Source organism: Danio rerio, chromosome 15, assembly GCF_052040795.2.
Source record: "Danio rerio strain M-AB ecotype USA chromosome 15, GRCz13ab, whole genome shotgun sequence".
Taxonomy (NCBI): Eukaryota; Metazoa; Chordata; class Actinopteri; order Cypriniformes; family Danionidae; genus Danio; species Danio rerio.
The window spans coordinates 45,977,879-45,997,500 of NC_141035.1; the positions used below are offsets into that span (position 1 = coordinate 45,977,879).

The 19,622-nt window shown below is 37.6% G+C and overlaps 1 protein-coding gene across 6 annotated transcripts in view; it reads right to left on the bottom strand.

The window, feature by feature from the left end:
* Positions 1-2,805: 2,805 nt before the first annotated feature.
* The window catches only part of wdfy1 (WD repeat and FYVE domain containing 1), a 33,799-nt gene continuing 16,982 nt past the window's right edge, over positions 2,806-19,622 (bottom strand). Inside the window, exons 5-13 of one of the 6 annotated variants that reach the window (XR_015508530.1) lie at positions 18,854-19,004; positions 17,900-18,012; positions 16,315-16,441; positions 15,589-15,694; positions 12,157-12,258; positions 11,845-11,975; positions 11,633-11,741; positions 4,431-7,539; positions 2,806-3,723 (exon numbers count right to left, since the gene is read on the bottom strand). Coding sequence is in view for 1 of the 6 variants with exons in the window: in NM_001007057.3 (NP_001007058.2) it covers positions 7,480-7,539; positions 11,633-11,741; positions 11,845-11,975; positions 12,157-12,258; positions 15,589-15,694; positions 16,315-16,441; positions 17,900-18,012; positions 18,854-19,004 (899 nt within the window). In the remaining 5 variants the exon portion in view is untranslated. 6 annotated transcript variants of the gene reach the window in all.

Genomic DNA, 19,622 nt, shown 5'->3' on the forward strand with positions numbered 1-19,622 from the left:
TGATCCGTTGTTTGTTTACCTTCAAGCTTTGCGTGTGCCCGTGAGCTCCCATAGCGCCAGCACACACGCATATCATAAACATCTCGACATGCGAAAGTGTTTCCCTATGTTTTTATTAGAGTTGTACTCAATACTGATCCATCCGAAGAGTTTGTAACGTAGTCCAATGTTTACAAACACAAGCGCAGACGTTTAGAGGTCATTTCTGGTTAATGATGTCAGAATTTACCGGCATTTTGCAATGGATGTGTGAATGCTCTTTTCCGGAAAATTTCCGTAACGTCCTCGCCTGTGTGAACAGCGCTTTTTTTAATATACCGGTAAAGTCGTTCCGGAAATTTTTCGGATATTTACCGGTATCACTGTGTGAAAGGGGCTAATATAATGTCGTCAACAAACTGGGTTGGTATAAAAGGTGCACAATCAACAGGAACCAACCAATAGTATCTGAAGTTTTCAATAAAAACACTAAGTACAAGTGTGAAAGCGAAAGATTGAAGCAGTGTACTGATGCTGTGACGTTACCTGATAAATTCAAAAGACAGAAGAGTCGTTAGATAGAGACTAGATTAATTAAAGATCACGTTTAACAACTATAGTGAGACGAGATCCAGCGGTACATCCTTGATAAACTGTCCGACATGCACTGCTCTCTGGGCTCACTGCTGGAGCTCAAACGCTGCAGACCATGACTGAGATTGTGTGTGTGTGTGGTCACGTGACGTGCATTTTCAGCAAATGGAGAGATCTTTTCAGAAATGCTAAGTACAAACGCCAGTGTGGATGTGAATTGTTTTCGTTGTAAAATGCCATTTTAAAACTAAAACGTATTAGTGTAAACGGGGTCAAAGTGTGTATTTTTCACGAGCGGGTTGCTGCTGCCAATGGAGCAGGCAGTTTATTGGCATCGTCCATCGACCCAACCCTGTCACACACTGATTATAATGTGAGATTAAACTCAATTCTAATTAAGAAAACATTGAATTAAAATGTTGAGAAAAAGCAACTATCAGTCACGTTTTGAGCAAACTACTTGTTCAATTTAAAAGAAGTTTAAAAGGGTCTCGAAACACCAAAACACATTTTTTGAGCTGTTGACAGTCGTATATGTGTCCCACACTGCTAAAAACACTATTAGGACACCTATATTTCACTAAAAAGTGTAAATTGGTTGTTTTTTTGCGTTATTTCAAGCAAATTCGTACTTCCGGTTTGAAACGAATTTTTGAAGCTGCGTCACGGCCATGAGATAATAGCGTGTATTCCAGTGTGCAGACTGGACGTCTGTGCACGAGTGTGTCTTATTACGTCTTACAGTGTGATGCATTGATGCATGAGTAAAGCTTGGTTCAAACCAATCAGCGCGCTCTATTGTGCAACTTCATTAATATTCATTACTGTCACAGTGTTTAGACGACAGAGACGCTGCGTTGTGTTGGCAAAACAAGCGTGAAGTGTTGCTTTTATAGTTTGCTGCAGTTAAGTTTTGTTTTCATTTTCTCTCTGTGAGAGCTCATCTGGAGTCACGTGTGGATTAACAGTGTACGTGACGTGCGACAACAATAACTTACGTGTCTAAGGAGGATTATTGTTTACCTGAGAGCTGTTCTCATCTGCAAACGCTGAGATCCGGATTCGCTTGTAGTCTCCTCTTAATAAAGACGCGGCTCTAGTTGCTGGTGATTGTCCTGTCTCTACAGATTTGGTAAGTGAGCGACCAGCGCTCTTTGTTTATTCAGTTTATTCGTATCGAACTAAGTATACTATTGCACCGAGTGTAAACATGTTAGCACAACAACCAAACTTTAACCTTGTGTAGGGTTTTTACCGCATTTTGTGACCGGAATAACACACGCGGCTTTCTGACACCACCTGCTGTGTGCATCTAAGTTTCCGGGAAATGCTGAGATTTTTTTTCTGTCATTCGCCGTGCGCTATCAAACATTGCATGAAAAATACACGCTTAGAGCAGCTCCTCGAATCAAATATCTCGTTTGTCGCGAGGGGCATGAATGAATTCCCTGAATGAGAGAGCCAAACTGCAGTTAAAGTCCAACATTTAATAATTTGGCAAATAATTTGACTACAGATGTCCATGTTAACACAGTCACTTTGTCCCCTGTGTGTGTGTGTGTGTGTGTGTGTGTGTTTTGACTCTGAAACCCGCGCGTGCCCAAATAGACACTCCCACACCATCCCATTTTAGTTCCTCTGACACTCCCCCCTAAACAGAGCTGGACACGCCCACTTTTCTGACTTTCCAAAGTAGAGGTGTGAAAACACCCTGCTGAAACGAGGGGGTTTCATGCCCCTTCAAATGAAATCAATTCATTTTCTTTTCGGCTTAGTCCCTTTTTCAATATGGGGTCACGACAGCGGAATGAACCTCCACCTTATCCAGCATATGTTTTACGCAGCGAACGCCCTTCCAGCTGCAACCCATCACTGGAAAACATCCATACACTCTCATTCACACATACACTACAGACAATTTACACCACCCAATTCACCTGTACGGCATGTCTTTGGACTTGTGGGGAACATGCAAACTCCACACAGAAACGCCAACTGACCCAGCCAAGACTCAAACCAGTGAACTGTTTGCTGTGGAGGCGAACGTGCTACCCATTGCGCCACTTTGCAGCCTTAAATAAAATGTTAAGAATTAATTTCAAAGTAGTTTCAAGAGGAAAAAACAAATCTTTCCATAAAATTAAAAATAAAAACAGAATTTTTCCATCATTGACTACTATAGGATTCATTGCAATCAAAAAAAAGAAAGAAGAAATAAATACATTTACCATGTGAGATACACCTTAGAACTTTATTTATTGTAATATTTAGCTCAATCTCTGTGCTGAAACGATCAGCCAGCATCAAGACTTGCGTCAGTTTTCATATTAGTGATTTTCATATGAAAAATACAGATGTTTGAGCATTGAAGCTCGATATATAGAGAGATTAACACTTCATTACTCAACTACTGAAGTAAAAGTAAGAATTAGAAAAGAAAGGAGCATAGAAAATCAGATCTTTAAGTCATTTAGAGTTATTTACAGTTTGATCAGCGCGACAAGCTTTACAATGCTTTCAACATCCGAACAGAAATAAGTTGATAAGTGATTTTACATAGTGGTTAACCTCAGCAAACGATGGGAATCCCTGAAGTGTCAATTTCAGCAAAACAGATGTTAATTAATATACATATTTTAGGAGATTCACCACAGACTCGCACGATTTTAGAAAACTAACAAACCGAAAGCAAAACTCCCTCAGTTCTCTAGTGAGAAATTACAGTCAGTCACACACAAAAACCCCGATGTCAAGAACAAAATATGCTGTGACACCGCTGCTCCCAACAACTTACATTCATATCCTTACATTTCACATGAAGCCAAAAGAAAACAAAACAGAGCACGAATTTATGAACAAAGCACGCAATGAGACGTTATATCAAAACGGAGATTGTGAAGCAAGCGCTTTATACAGGCAGACATTAGCAAACACTCACTCAGTCGCTGTTTTTGTACCTCAGATCGCGAACACACACACACACACACACACACACACACAATACGTGTAATTCAGTGCAAGGAGACGAGGCCGAGAGATGAAGAAAGAAAATCAGACTATAGAAATGTCGAAAAAATGTCCAAAAAAAAAAAAAAAACTGCGCTATAATTTCTGTAAACAATAACAACTCTTCCCTGCTGAAAAATCCAGCTTAAACCAGCCTAGGCTGGTTGTCTGGTTTTAGCTGGTTGACCAGGCTGGTTTTAGAGGGGTTTTGGCCACTTTCAGCCTGGTCTTAGCTGGTCAGGCTGGGAGATGACCAGCTAAAACCAGCTTGACCAGCCTAGCTAAGCTGGGAGTCCAGCCAAAACCAGCTAGATCCAGCTTAAATCAGGCTGGTCAAGCTGGTTTTAGCTGGATTTGGCTGGTCATTTTCCAGCCTTATCACTGAAAAAAGTGTTGCATGCAGAACTGTTGCAAACTATTTATTTGTGTTGAATTTACACAAACAAATTAAGTTTAATAATGTTCAACTTAATTTGTTTGTTTAAATTCAACACAAATAAATTGTTTACAACCACTTAACGTAAAAAAAATTGAGTAAATCCAAGGAACCATCTCTGAATTATTTTGTTCAGTGTACCAGCTAAGACAAGGCTGAAAATAGCTGGAAACCAGCCTGGAAATGGCCAAAACCCCTCTAAAACCAGCCTGGTCGACCAGCTAAAACCAGCCTAGGCTGGTTTAAGCTGGATTTTTCAGCAGAGTTCTCATTGGCCAGCGTGATGTTCGTTAGAGTTGTATGCTAACTTAACATTTTAAACATCACAGCCGTTACAGCGCCACAGTTTGAATACGAAGCTATACGTTTATATATAATTATTATTAGCCTATAAACATTAGAGATGTCAATCCACAAATATCAATTCTGTCATAGTTCACTCGAGCAATAAGCATTACAGGGATAGTTCACCCAGATATGCATTAACCTTCCAATTGTTTCAAACCCGAGTTTCTTGCTTCTGTTGAACACAAAATAAGATATTTCAAAGAATGTTGGGAGCCACTTACATCCATTGCATTTTTTCCTACTATGGAAGTCAATGGCTTCCAACATTCCTCAGTCAAAATGTCTTCTTTTGTGCTCAACAGGATGAGGAAACTCACAAGTTTTCAACCACTTGAGGGTTAAGAAACTGAGAGTAAATTATAATTCTGGGGTGTTTTTATTCATTTAAAAGGTGTTATTTCACTTCATAGTGAAATTTACTAATTAATCAACATTAATTTACTCTTTCTTGTTTAAAACCTGTTTGAGTTTCTTCTGTTGAACAGAAAAGTAGTTATTTTGAAGAATGTTGGAAAGGGGTAGCCATTGACTCCATCGTAAGGCTACCAACATATTTCTAAATATTTTCTTTTGCGTTCAACAGAACAAAAGTATCTCATAAAAGTTTGAAACCGCACAAGGGAGAGTAATCTTTCAGGTGGAATCCCTTTCAATTTGATTTCTTAATGAAAAAATTTGGGTGAACTTTGCAAAAACAATGACAGAAATCTCTCTTATTTGTTTAAGATATCATCATTCGCATTTTAATGTAAATAACTTGTGAAGCTGGAAGGAAACAAGGGTGAGTAAATGATGACCGTTTTCATTTTGGAGGGAAAAACCCAGCTTTGTGTCAGGAATCATTATCCTTAAAGGGGTAGTTCACCCAAAAAAGAAATTTCTGACACCTTTCACTTATCCCAGATTTCTTCCAAACCACACAAGGGAGAGACATTTTTTGGGTAAAATACCTTTAACTTTGATTTCTTTTCTGGTCACCGTTTCTCCCTGTTGTTGAACACAAAAGAAGGTATTTGGTAAAATGTAGAAAACCTGTAGCCATTGACTACCATAATATGATTTTTTTTCTACTATGGCTGTCAATTTATATTAATTATTCAAAGCAACAGCAGAACAAAAAACTCCTGGAATTACATGAAGGTTAGGAAACACTGAATAAAATGTCATTTTTAGGTGAACAATAGCTCTAATATGGAGTAAATGACCACTTTCATTTTGGTGGGAAAACCCAGCTTTGTGTCAAGAATCAATATTTCGAAAGAGGTAGTTCCCCCCCAAAATAATATTCAGATGCCTTTCACTTATTCTACATTTCTTCCAAACCTGTTTAAATCTTTCTTTTGTTGAACACAAATGTAGATATTTTGAAGAATGTTGGAAAGGGGTAGCTTAGACTTCCATAGTAGTTTTTTTATGCTACGAACATTATTCACAATATTTTCTTTTGCGTTCAACAGAAGAAAGAATCGCATAAATGTTTGAAACCACACAAGGGAGAGTAATTTTTTGGGAGAAATCCATTTTAATTTGATTTCTTTATGAAATTTTTGGGTGAATATCTTCATTTGCATTTCAAAGATAGACAACGTCTGGAGATGGAATGACAGAGGGTGAGTAAATGATGACCATTTTCATTTTGGAGGGAAAAACCCAGCTTTGTGTCAAGAATCAGTATCCTTAAAGGGGTAGTTCACCTAAAAAAGAAAATTCAGACGCCTTTTACTTATGCTGGATTTCTTCCAAACCTAATTGAATTTCTCTTTTGTTGAACACAAAAGAAAGTATTTTGAAGAATTTTGGAAAGGGGTAGCCATTGACTTCCATAGTAGAGCAACCAACATTTTTCTAAATATCTTCTTTTGCATTCAACAGAAGCAAGAACCTCAAAGGTTTGAATTCACACAAGGAAGAGTTTTGTTGGGTGAAATACCTTGCATTTAGATTTCTTTACGAAATATTCGGGTGCACATTTCTCTCTTTTGTTGAACACAAAGGAAGGTATTTTGTAAAATGTAGAAAACCTGTAGCCACTGACTACCATAATATGATTTTTCCAACTATGGCTGTCAATTTATATCAATTATTTAAAGCGTCAGCTGAACAAAAAACTCCTGGAGCCACGTAAAGGTTAGGAAACACTAAATAAAATGTCATTTTTGGCTGAACAGTTGCTCTAATATAGTCATAAATACTACTATAAATGTTTGTTCTTATTATTTCTCATTTTTGAAAACAATCGCTGATCATATACAGAGCACAGGGCTCATTTTATAAACCGTTCTGGAGCTCTTACCCTCATTAATTTCCATTGTATGGAAAGAGCAGCGTTAACATTCTGCTCAACATCTCGATTTCTGTTTCACAGAATAAAGCTGGCAGTATACATTTAATAACTAGTAAATGTTGACAATTAACAAATTTGGCAAACCATGGCTTTGATTTGTCCCTAAATAAATGACGATTAATGCTATAAATAGTGTTTTACAACAGAACACTACAACACATCACATACTAACTTAATCCGTTTAATCAGAATCATTGATTACGCTACATGTAATGACCCTCACCTACCTGACCTGAACCGTCTGTCTCAAAGTTTGAACTTCATCACGCTTTTGTTTGTTTTTGTTCGATTTTTTTTTTTTTTTTTTTTTTGGAGGGAATTGTTTGTTTGAAAAAGTTCTATGGTTGTTACGGAACACTTGTTTCCATGGTAACATGATTGGTGGTTACTATGGAAAGTACTAGCATTCTATTTCAAGAAATGGAGAATGTGTAAACAAGAAGGATGGATAAAGAAGAAGCAGGATTTTGGATGAGAAACGAAGCGTGTTGTGTTTGTGTGGTACTTACAGATAGATAAAACCTTCAGCCACAAACACAGAAAGAGCGCAGATATTGTGCTTTTAGAATTACCTTGAGTTCACGTCCGCTCAGATTGATCAAATCAAGGATCATCCTCCTTACACACACACACACACACACACACACACACACACACATTTAGACATAGTTGGAGTGTTCATTTTTGACGAGGAGGTGAGTGTTTTCATGATGAAGACACTCTTTAAGGAGTCAGCTGGCAAAGTGTGGGCGGGGCTGTCAGAAGCAGCCAATCAGCGGTGAGAGAATCCTGCTGCTACACTGCTGCCCACCACCTGCGTCATGTCCCAGATCTGAGGACGAACCAATCAGACGTTGAGTATGGAGGACCAATCAGATGTCAGAATTTAAAAAAAATCTTTATTATTATTATTATTATTATTATTAAACTATTGTACAATTATGAGCAAATCTGATAATTTGTGAATGAGTTAATATGAATCACAGACTGCATAATATTTATGAAACCATTAGAGTTTTATTTAAAATATTAATTATTTTCTTTTATTTAAAAAGAACCATAGATATTTACATTAGATGTCGCCTACGCTATTGGTGTCTATTGGAAGGAATGTGTCAATAGAGCTGCCATTTTAGTACAGGGTAGCGCTCCTGGAGGACGGGCCATCCAGAGCCAAAGATACATAAAGATATATACATATACTGTATCTTACATATAATTAAATTAAAAGTATAATTAATAATGATTAATAGTATAAATATTAGTATAATATTTTGTACATATAATTAAATTAATAGTAATTTATTTCAAGTAAAAAAGGTCATCACATTAGAAATTAAAAAAGAATTTACAATTTTTTTTTAATTATTCTACATTACTATATTAATATAAATACTATAATAACTAAATAAAATTCTGGAGAAAATAAAAAATAAAACGAATATAATAAATAAAATAGTATAATAAAATAATAATGTTACAGTTAATATTATATTTAATATGATAATAATAATAATAATAATAATAATAATAATAATAATATTGTACTTAATATTAAATATATACCTTTATTTCTGACAGTGTGAGCTGTCACCGGGGAGGATAACTTTTGAAAAGGTCCATATTAATACCTCAAGGGTACATATTAGTACCTAAAAAGTACAAAAGTGTTCCTCTTAAAATTTTCTGGTACTAATATATGCTTTTGAGGTACCAATATGGACCCTTTAGATATAAATGTGTACCTTTTGAAAATTTCCCAACTTGGAGACAGCTCATGTACCTTTATTTCTAAAGGTGTACAATATAATAATCATATAGATAATATTATACTTAATTTTTATATAATATAATTTTATTATATAATATAAAGTCAGGAAGGAGATATTAAAACTCAAAACAAACATTGTTGTACTTTGTTGTATGCACTGTTGGATTATGTGTGCATGCCACAGGTAAAATCAGTTGAAGATCTGGATAGTATATGCATATAAAAGTCCACATACTGTATTACTATTGAAACTGAAGAAATAACACAATACAATAATTGCATGTTACTTTATATACAGTCGAAGACAGAATTATTAGCCCTCCTGTTGATTTGTTTCACAATTTCTCTTTAACAAAGAAGATTTGTTCAACACATTTGTAAACATAGTAGTTTTAATAACTCATTTCTAATCACTGATTTATCAAGACACTTCTATACAGCTTAAAGTGACATTTAAAGGCTTAACTAGGTTAATTAGGCAAGTCATTGTACAACAGTGATTTATTCTGTAGACCAGTGGTCCCCAACCCCAGGGTTGCAGATTGGTACTGGTCTTGGATCAATTGGTACCAGGCCGCACAATAAATCTTTAATTATTTCTGTTTTATTAAATCTGAACAGTCTTTCATTTTGAAAAAAGACCATATATTATTGGTTACATCTGTCACTTGATTGCCAAAATTTAATACGCAAGCTAGCAAAAACAGACATCCTTCAAAAGTTTCTTTGTGAAGGGGAATAGGTCAAATGAAGGACTCGTGAGCTGTCAAGGAATAGATCCGCAACCCATTTGTCAACAAATTAGGTGAATCCACCATGTCTGTGCAGGAAGACCAACCACTGGGGATCGCAAATGACGGCAACTTGAGGGGTTGTCCACATATTGCCGATTTCCACACGCAAGTTCGTTATTTCCAATGGAGGCATGCGGTTTGAGCACGCTTAATGGAGCAACACGCATAAGCAGTGCAACGTGTGACAAGAACTGACCAATCAGCTTCATACTTTGTATGGAATATACACACTTCAGTAGCCTAATTACCCAAATACTGCAGTGCTTTTTAATTTTCTCCATGGATAAAACTTGTATTAAAGCTGCAGTAATGTTTTGTCTGCTTGTCAACCCCTGAGAAAACGTTGATGGTTGCCTAGCAATCTACACATAACCAACACCTCTACAGGCCACGGTTAAATTTAAAGGGTCACGAAACACCAAAACACATTTTTTGAGCTGTTGACAGTCGTATATGTGTCCCACACTGCTAAAAACACTATTAGGACACCTATATTTCACTAAAAAGTGTAAATTGGTTGTTTCTACGTTATTTCAAGCAAATTCGTACTTCCGGTTTGAAACGAATTTTTGAAGCTGCGTCACGGCCATGAGATAATAGCGTGTATTCCAGCGTGCAGACTGGACGTCTGTGCACGAGTGTGTCTTATTACGTCTGACAGTGTGATGCATTAATGCATGAGTAAAGCTTGGTTCAAACCAATCAGCGCGCTCTATTGTGCAACTTCATTAATATTCATTACTGTCACAGTGTTTAGACGACAGACACACCATGTTGTATTGGCAAAACAAGCGTGAAGTGTTGCTTTTATAGTTTGCTGCTGTTAAGTTTTGTTTTCATTTTCTCTCTGTGAGAGCGCAGCTGGACTCACGTGTGGATTAACAGTGTACGCGACGCTCGACAACAATAACTTAACTTACGTGTCTAAGGAGGATTATTGTTTAACTGAGAGCTGTTTTCATCTGCAAACGCTGAGATCCGGATTCGCTTGTAGTCTCCTCTTCATAAAGACGCGGCTCTAGTTGCTGGTGATTGTGCTGTCTCTAGAGATTTGGTAAGTGAGCGACCAGTGCTCTTTGTTTATTCAGTTTGTTCGTATTGAACTAAGTTAACTATTGCACCGAGTGTAAACATGTTAGCACAACAACCAAACTTTAACCTCGTGTAGGGTTTTTACTGCATTTTGTGACCGGAATAACACACGCGGCTTTCTGACACCACCTGCCGTGTGCATCCAAGTTTCCGGGAAATGCGGACGTTTTTTTCTCTCATTCGCCGTGCGCTATCAAACATTGCATGAAAAATACACGCTTAGAGCAGATCCTCGAATCAAATATCTCGTTTGTCGCGAGGGGCGTTGTAGCTGACGCTGATTGGTCAGCTTGTAATTTTGTTTATTGTTTTGAATTTCATTATTTGAATGTGTATTGGTATATGTTTGTTACTAATTTCTTCGTTTACGGTTGGCCTGAGTGGGAAGTCACATGATTCTCATTGATTAATTTAACCTGCGAGAGTTTGTATGGTCACTCAGGATAGTGAGATCTCAATGCAAGCACCTGTTTAATGTTCCTGCGTATTCTACAGCTGGTTATCAGGCCAACACGGTAAACTAAACATTGTTTATATATTATTTGTTTATTTTGATGTCCTTTTGATCTATGTTTGTGTGAAACATTTGGTTTGTTTATCTTTTAGTTTTCACGGTGTTCAATAAAGAAAATTCATATGGACATCAGTATTTGGAAGCGTGGAGTGTTTTAATAACCGGCGGGTAGTTATAGGCGTGAATGAATTCCCTAATTGAAAGAGCCAAACTGCAGTTAAAGTCCACCTTTTAATAATTTGGCAAATAATTTGACTACAGATGACCATGTAAACACAGTCACTTCCTCCCGTGTTTGTGTGTGTGTGTGTGTTTTTTGACTCTGAAACTCGCACGTGCCCAAATAGACACTCCCACACCATCCCACTTTAGTTCCTCCGACACTCCCCCCTAAACAGACTGACTTTTTCCCCAAAGTAGAGGTGTGAAAACACCCTGCTGAAACGAGGGGGTTTCATGGCCCTATAAGCGATGACAGGTCTGTAGACAATCGAAAAAAATATTGCTCAAGACGGCTAATAATATTGACCTTAAAATGTTTCTTAAAACAATAATAACTGCTTTTATTCTAGCAGAAATAAAAGAAATAAGACTTTCTCCAGAAGAAAAAATATTATAGGAAATACGGTGAAAATTTCCTAAATCTGTTAAACATCATTTGAGAAAATATCACAGGAGGGCTAATAATTCAGACTTCATCTGTACAATACTAAACACTAGAAAAAAAAAAATAGATGAAGCTGCAGTGTTTCACCTTGACCACTCGATCGCTGCCACACGTGACCATCAGTCCTCGGTTGGGGTCCATATCCATGTGAGCGATGCTGTGTTTCCCCTCATGAAACGTGGCCAGTGGAGTCCGACTGCAGCCCAAAACAACAGTAGATTAACTCAAGTAGAAATAGATTCACATGTTGGGTAAAACCAGCAATATAGAAGGAGATAAACGGAGTAAAAGCCACTCACTCGTCCTCTTTGATGGTGTTGAAGCAGTCGTCACACATGCGCACCTGGAACTCAAAGCCCATGATGGGGTACGTGGAGCGCTTGGAACTACATTTCCCACAAATCGCCTTCCCACACTTCCTGCAGTGATGCTGAGAACAGGAGATGACTTATTAAAATCAAGAAAGCACCAAAGGTTCTGTTAATAATTAATAGGGCAAAAAAAAGACCAAGAAAAACAACAACTGATTTGGATATTATTGACAAAAATGCATGACAATTACATTAGATTACTTGCACAGCCCATCTTTTAACAGTGTTGTTTCTCAGTACCTGTCGGAGCCCCAAAGTCTTTGTGTCCCACATCTGCTTTATATTCCAGAAAAACGGCTGCTCACATTTCTGACAGGAATCGCTATCCAGCCACTGAGGAGCCTGAATGATTCACAGAGAAAAATAAAAACACAAATCTGAGCCGCTGGGTATCATTTACACTTCATTGATATCAATACAGATTGTGATGCTGCTTATTAATACTTTTTTTTTCAATAAATTGATGCAAAAGATGTTGAAAACTGTTGAAAAGTTGTTTTATTACTTAACTGCAGTTTACAAATACATGCAAGCAAACAGAGGTAAGTGTTTGAAGTATTGACGTAACAAAATATCGCAATACGCATCACTATAGTTGGACAGTGTTTTAGTTTATTTTTTTATGGTTTTTGGTGCCAGGCGGTGTGGTCAGAGTATTTCAGAAACTGCTGATGTACTTGGATTTTAACACATTACCATCTCTAGGGTTTACAGAGAATGGTCTGAATAAGAGAAAATATCCAGTGAGCAGCAGATCTGTGGGCGCAAATGCCTTGTTGATGCCAGAGCTCAAAGGAGAAATGGCCAGACTTGTTACAGCTGATAGAAAGGAAACAGTAACTCAAATAACCACTCGCTGAAGAGCATCTCTGAACACACAACACGTCCAACCTTGAGGCAGATGGGCTACAGCAGCAGAAGACCACACCGGGTGCCACTCCAATTCTCGCAATTCTGATGGCTACTTCCAGCAGCATAACGCTCCATGCCATAAAGCGTGAATAAGCTCAGATTGGTGTGTTGAACACAAGTGTGCCGCAAGCCTGCGTTTGAGTGAAGGTCTCGGCCGTTAGATCGCCCCCTGGGAGCTGGCTGCAGTACAAGTCATAAAGCCCGCCTCCTCCGTGTTAATGAAAGAGACTTGAGCCCAAATAAAAAAATTTATTACACTTGCAATAAAATGTCCCGAAAGATGGTTCTGGTTGATTAAGGCTCTGGTTATTGTGCTGAAATAGGTGCAGATCTTCATTTTTGTAAACAGTTTGTTTTTAGCAGTAATTTAATGCTGGGCGTGTCATCGTGATTGACAGCTGTGATTGACAGTTTCTCAAAGCAGCGCGTCTGAGATTCGGCAGAAGACTGAAGTGTTATTATTCGATTTCTGTGTTATTTTACCATGACAAAATGAGTTCAGCAGTAAACTACAGTTTCTGACATACATGATCCTGGTGGAACACTGTTTATTCGCTAAGGTCAGGGCTTTATCGGGCTTTATTAGTTTGCTGATACACGCCTAACCACCCAGTTAGCAAAATACACTTGGGCTAGTTCCGGCTAGATTCTCGCCTGCCGGAGACTTACCTCTCAGAGCTCAGACTGACTATCTCTGCTGGACCTACTCCGGATGCCTGGACTCACTGCCCGATTTCAGCCCGAGTCAATCGAGCAGATGCGGCGGCCGAGCGAGCCGGCGCTGCCGCATGCGAGCCGGAATCAGCCCGCGACGCCGCGAGTAGGATATGTGCGTTGCGGCCTGGAGCTGGCGCGATTAAATATATAAAACCCTCATATTTGTTAACGTTATTACATCCATTTGTGTTGATATGACAGCAAACACATGCTGAGAAGTTCGGGGGGCGTGGTTTATTTTACATAAAGCGTTTGGTTGGAAGCTCGACTCCGCTCATTTTCGCGGCTCCTCCTCTGGCTCCATCCGACAGTCCTTCTGCGCATGTCTGGCTCCAATTTCAGCAGTCTTTTGCGACAGTTTGTGCCCGTCAAGCAGGCGTTTTGCCCTCAAGGCGTTCAATGGGAAAAAGGGCTGTCGCGTCGTCCATATTTATTTTACAGTCATTGGTTGAACATGACAATGAGTACTCAAATGGCCTCCACAGTCACCAGATCTCAATCCAATAGAGCACCTTTAGGATGTGGTGGAACCGGAGATTCGCATCATGGATGTGCAGCCAACAAATCTGCAGTAACTGTGTGATGCTGTCATGTCAATATGGAGGAAAATCTCTTAGGAACATTTCCAGTACCTTGTTGAATCTAAGCCACGAAAGATTAGACGGTTCTGAAGGCAAAAGGGGGTCCAAACTGTTAATAGTAAGTGGCCAGTGAGTGTATTATGTATATTCATTGTGTTTTTGTTTTTGTTTTCTTAAAAAGTAATATAAACTACTCTAACAAAGTTTTTATTTCTCTAATATTTTCAGCCAAAGTTTTCATGAACTTGTATTATCATTGGGCTGATCATTTTAACATCAACTGTAGATTGATTTTCACTGGGACATATGAAAAGTGAAGCACAATTTGTAATAATAAAAAAGTACTGCTGCAGAGATTTACTTGATACACTTGAAAGCAGTTATACACACTGATAAATTCACATGATATTTGGTTGCATGCAGAATGTGCTATTATAGCTTGGACAATTGGGTTTCTTCAAGCACACAAGCTGATTAAACATGATATATTGAATATAACGTCATAATGTGCACAATATTAATAGAAGCCACTTCAAAATGCAATCTATTATTTAAAATTGAAATAAAAATAGCTTTTAAAGAATATTAACATTGTATTTGCAGTGGTTTTCTTCACCAGCTCCAAATGCTTAATTTTCAATCATTCACGTTTCACATCTAGCCTACTTACAAGCTAAAATTGATTATTTATATGCATTTTGTTTACATGCTTTACAATAAGGTTCTTGCAATATTTGTTTTCAATAATTTATCCTCCTTTCACTGGCTGCCTGTTAAGTTCCGTATTGATTCTAAAATATTGCTTCTTACCTATAAAGCTTTAAAAAAAATCTAGCTTCTGTTTATCTGACCAGCCTTCTGTCTCGCTACAGTCCAACCCGCTCTTTAAGCGCAAGTAACTCAAGAAATGAGTTATTAAAACTATTATGTTTGGAAAAGCGTTGAAAAAAAAATCTTTCCCATAAACAGAAAATATGGGGGGCTAATAATTCTGACATCAACTGTATACACAATACAGCAATAAATAATACAATAAAAGTACTTAATATTTGCAGATTAGGCCAATATTGTGATAATACTGTGTCAAAATTCTAAGCAATTAATTTGCCAGAAAATCTGATTCATACATCATAAGTATAGTGATTCAAAATTTAGTCCCGCGCAGATCTCTACAACAAACTGTACCGCATCGGATGTCATTGCCTCGCTGTAAATGCTAGCGCTCCTGTTTTTTTTTCTGCCTGGTAATTCGTTTATAGCTCCAGAGAATCCAAAGTCTTAATAATGTCATGATAGCTGTTTAACATGAAGTTATGATCGAATTGCTTCTTGTTAAAGTTATAAAATAGTTTGATAACAAGCAGGAAATATTCATGTGCCAATGACATCGCAACATTGAAATGGTCTATAGTAAGAGCAGTGCAGTGCAGTGTGTGTGTGCGTTTTCTCAGTTCTGCAGTACCTCTTGTCTTGTTGTGTCCATGTTCCAGACGGTTATTCCTCCATCAGCAGAACAGGACACGAGCTGACGGGTCAGAGGCAGATACCGCAACGCCTGGACCTTCTCACTGACAAGTCAAAGCAGAGAGAGAGAATAAGAGAACGTGACTGTGTAGCTAAACAGATTTCCTGCATGCACCGCTGTTCAATTGTGTAAGGTTGGTTTTTTAAAATGTATCTTTTGCTCATCAAGGCTGCATTAATGTAATAAAAATTATATTTTTCCGAAATTGTGTATTTATTTTTCATGTTTTACTTTTAATGTAATATTTAAAAGGGGGCCTATTATGCGAAAATCACTTTTATTAGTGGAGTAAACAGTTGTGTGGCAGCAGTCTGTGAATTTTATACTTGATGTAAACAGTCTGCAGAATCATTTTGATTGACATTTTCCCTTTGTACTTGTCATTGGCAGGGGAAAACCCCGCCCACTAGTGACAACCTCTCCCTCATTAGCATAGGACGCTATTTTATTTTTTGAATCTGCCAATATGCTGACACAGGCATTTGTAGCTCCACCCTCTTTTGAAAAAGAGCACAATCTCATTTCAATTTAAAGCAACAGTCACCAAAACACCACAGTTAGGATCAACGCCTAAAGGGGGCGTTTTCAAATGGTTCTAAAACATTATTATGCATGTGGAAGAGTTTGTGTATTTATGTGGGTGTGAGTGCGATATATTCTCACTGGTGTCCCTGCAGTAGTAATGTGCGTCCCTGTCTGCCGCCGATATCCCACATGATCACACTGTGATCAGACGCTCCGGAAAACAGCCACCTGTGAACCGGATCCCAGTATAACGCTCCAACACTACCTGCACACATACACACACACACATTTTTAATAGACATTATCTTAGTGATTGTTTACATAACATCAAGCGCCTTGGCAATAATTAACATCATGCCAGTAAAGATCATTGGAACTGAATTGAGACACAGACAGGTCTGTCTGTCTGTCTATGCATTTATCTATCCATTTATCCATCCATCCATCTATCCATGTATCCATCATCCATCCGCGCATCGATATATCCATTTATCTATCAATCCATCCATCCATCCATCCATCCCTTTATCCATCTAAATATCTATCAATCCATCTACACATCTATCTATCCATCTGTTCATCCATCCATCCATGTATCTATCCATCATCCAACTATGCATTGATCTGTCTACCCATTTATCTATCTATCCATCTATCTATACATTCATCCATGTATCCATCCATCCATGTATCTATGCATCTATCTATCCATCCATCCATCCATCTATGCATCTATCATCCATTTACGCATCTATCCATCCATGTATCTATCTATTTATGCATCTAGCTATTGATCCCTTTATTCATCTATCCATCCATCGATCCAGCCAATCTATGTCTCTATATATGTTTCTATCCATCCATCCATCCATGAATCTATGTATCTTCCATCCATCCATGCATCCATCATCTACATAACATAACATCAAGCGCCTTGGCAATAATTAACATCATGCCAGTAAAGATCATTGGAACTGAATTGAGACACAGACAGGTCTGTCTGTCTGTCTGTCTGTCTATGCATTTATCTATCCATTTATCCATCCATCCATCCATGTATCCATCATCCATCCGCGCATCGATATATCCATTTATCTATCTATTCATCTATCCATCCATCCATACATGTTTCCATCCATCCATTTATCCATCTATCCATCCATGCATCTATCAACCATTTACACATCTATCCATTTATCTATCCATTCATCCAATCTGTGTATCTATATATGCATTTATTCCTCTATCCATCCAATATCATCTATTTATGCATCTATCTATCTTTCTATATACCAACCCATCTATCCATATCTAATATCATTGTCATAATTTCAATCATTCTGGATTTCTAATTTGCTTTCATAAGTTTAATATAAACATTATAAATGCTTTAGCAATACATTGTAACAATTGTCATGCCAATGAAGCAAGTCTGAAAATGAAATGGTAGACGAGTGTTACTGTATGGTGCTCAATCAAAAGCTCAGGTGTGAAATCGGTTTCTTTTCCTTCACAATAACAGTGAGAGCAGCTAACAGAAGACACTTGGATATACTTGTGTGCCGTATACATTGACAAAAAGCAAGATATATTTACACTTCTTTAAAACAATGTCTTTTATTTTTAAATGAACTTTTTGGACATTCGCAAAAATATAAATCATTTCTGAAAAAAGCAAATGAGCTACACAATGTCCTTGTGTTTTTGTTTGTAGGTGTTTTACCTTCGTGTCCCTTTAGCGTGGTGATGACAGAACACGAGTGTTCATCCAGTTTCAGTAGAGTGATCTGACCTGAATAATCTCCCACAAAGGCATGCTGAGTATCATTATCATATCTACACATAGAGGTCAAGAAACAACACAGATCAGAGAAAAAAGACAGTCCATATACAGAAGTATGCATGAGCAGAATTGTATGCTTCTTTTAACTTTTAGTTTAGGGTATAAAAAAAAAAAAATTAATAAAATAATTGATTTTATTTTTTTTAGAACTAATTCAATATAGTAAATTCAGCCAACCTAAAAAATGAATTTGAATCACAGAAATAATTACAATTTAAATATATATTAATCTACACCGGCCACTTTATTAGGTACATCTGTCCTACTGCTCATTAACACAAATTTCTAATCACCTTTGGGATGTGGTGAAATGTGGACAAATCTGCAGCAATTGCGTGATGCTATCATGTCAATATGGAGCAAAATCTCTGAGGAATATTTCCAGTACCTTGTTGAATCTATACCACGAAGGATTAAAGCAGTTCTGAAGGCAAAAGCGGGTCAAACACGGAACTAGTCAGGTGTACCTAATAAAGTGGCCGGTTATTGTTTTCATGGTATTTGTGATCAAACTGAAAACTGCCTTGGTGAGCAGAAGTGTACACATTTTCCAGTACTGTACTAAATGTTTACAACATCAAAACAAAACTGTACAAACACAAACTAATGGAGCTGACGAAAAGAAATTTAAGCTGGATTCCTGCAGTACTGAACTTGATAATACTTTTAAAAATATTTCAGTGATTAAATACTTCATCTGTAAAATGTGACCACCTCAATGCTATTACATCCATTAGCACACAACAGAAAGCTCAGGAGACACACAGAGAGCGATCTAAATATAGAGTTAGAGTAAAAGAAAGCGTCGAGAGACTGGTCTGAAGGGAAGGATACTGTAAACAGGAAGCCCAGGAGCCGAAGCTGTGGCGTCCCAGCATAGAGCCGCTCTGAGTGCTCATCCAGCTGATGCTCTTATCATGACCTGTGCTGACCAGCCACTGACTCTCCAGAGAGAACAGGAGATCTGACACGCGGTTCTGATGAGCTGAGGAGCGCACACACACACAGAGAGTGTTAGGAAACAGGGGTATAACACACACAGTTACACATGGATACATCAAGACACAAACAGATACAGATATACATTCACACACACAGATATACAAATAGTTTCACACACAGATATGGATAAATACACAGACAACATGGACACACACAAATGCACACACAGACAGACAAAGATACACACACATTTACACATGAATGCATTGACATACACACAACGATACACACACACACACACACACACAGTTGCACATGGATAAGCAGACATACACACAGAAAGACAAAGCAACACACACACACACACACACACACACACACACACACACACACACACACACACATTCACACACACACACACACACACACACACACACACACACACACACACAGTTACATATAGATACTACATATAGACACAAACATACACCGAAAACACACACACACACTTACAAACAGATCCACCCACACACAGATTAATATATATATATATATATATATATATATATATATATATATATATATATATATATATATATATATATATATATATATATATATATATATATATATATATATATATATATATATATATATATAT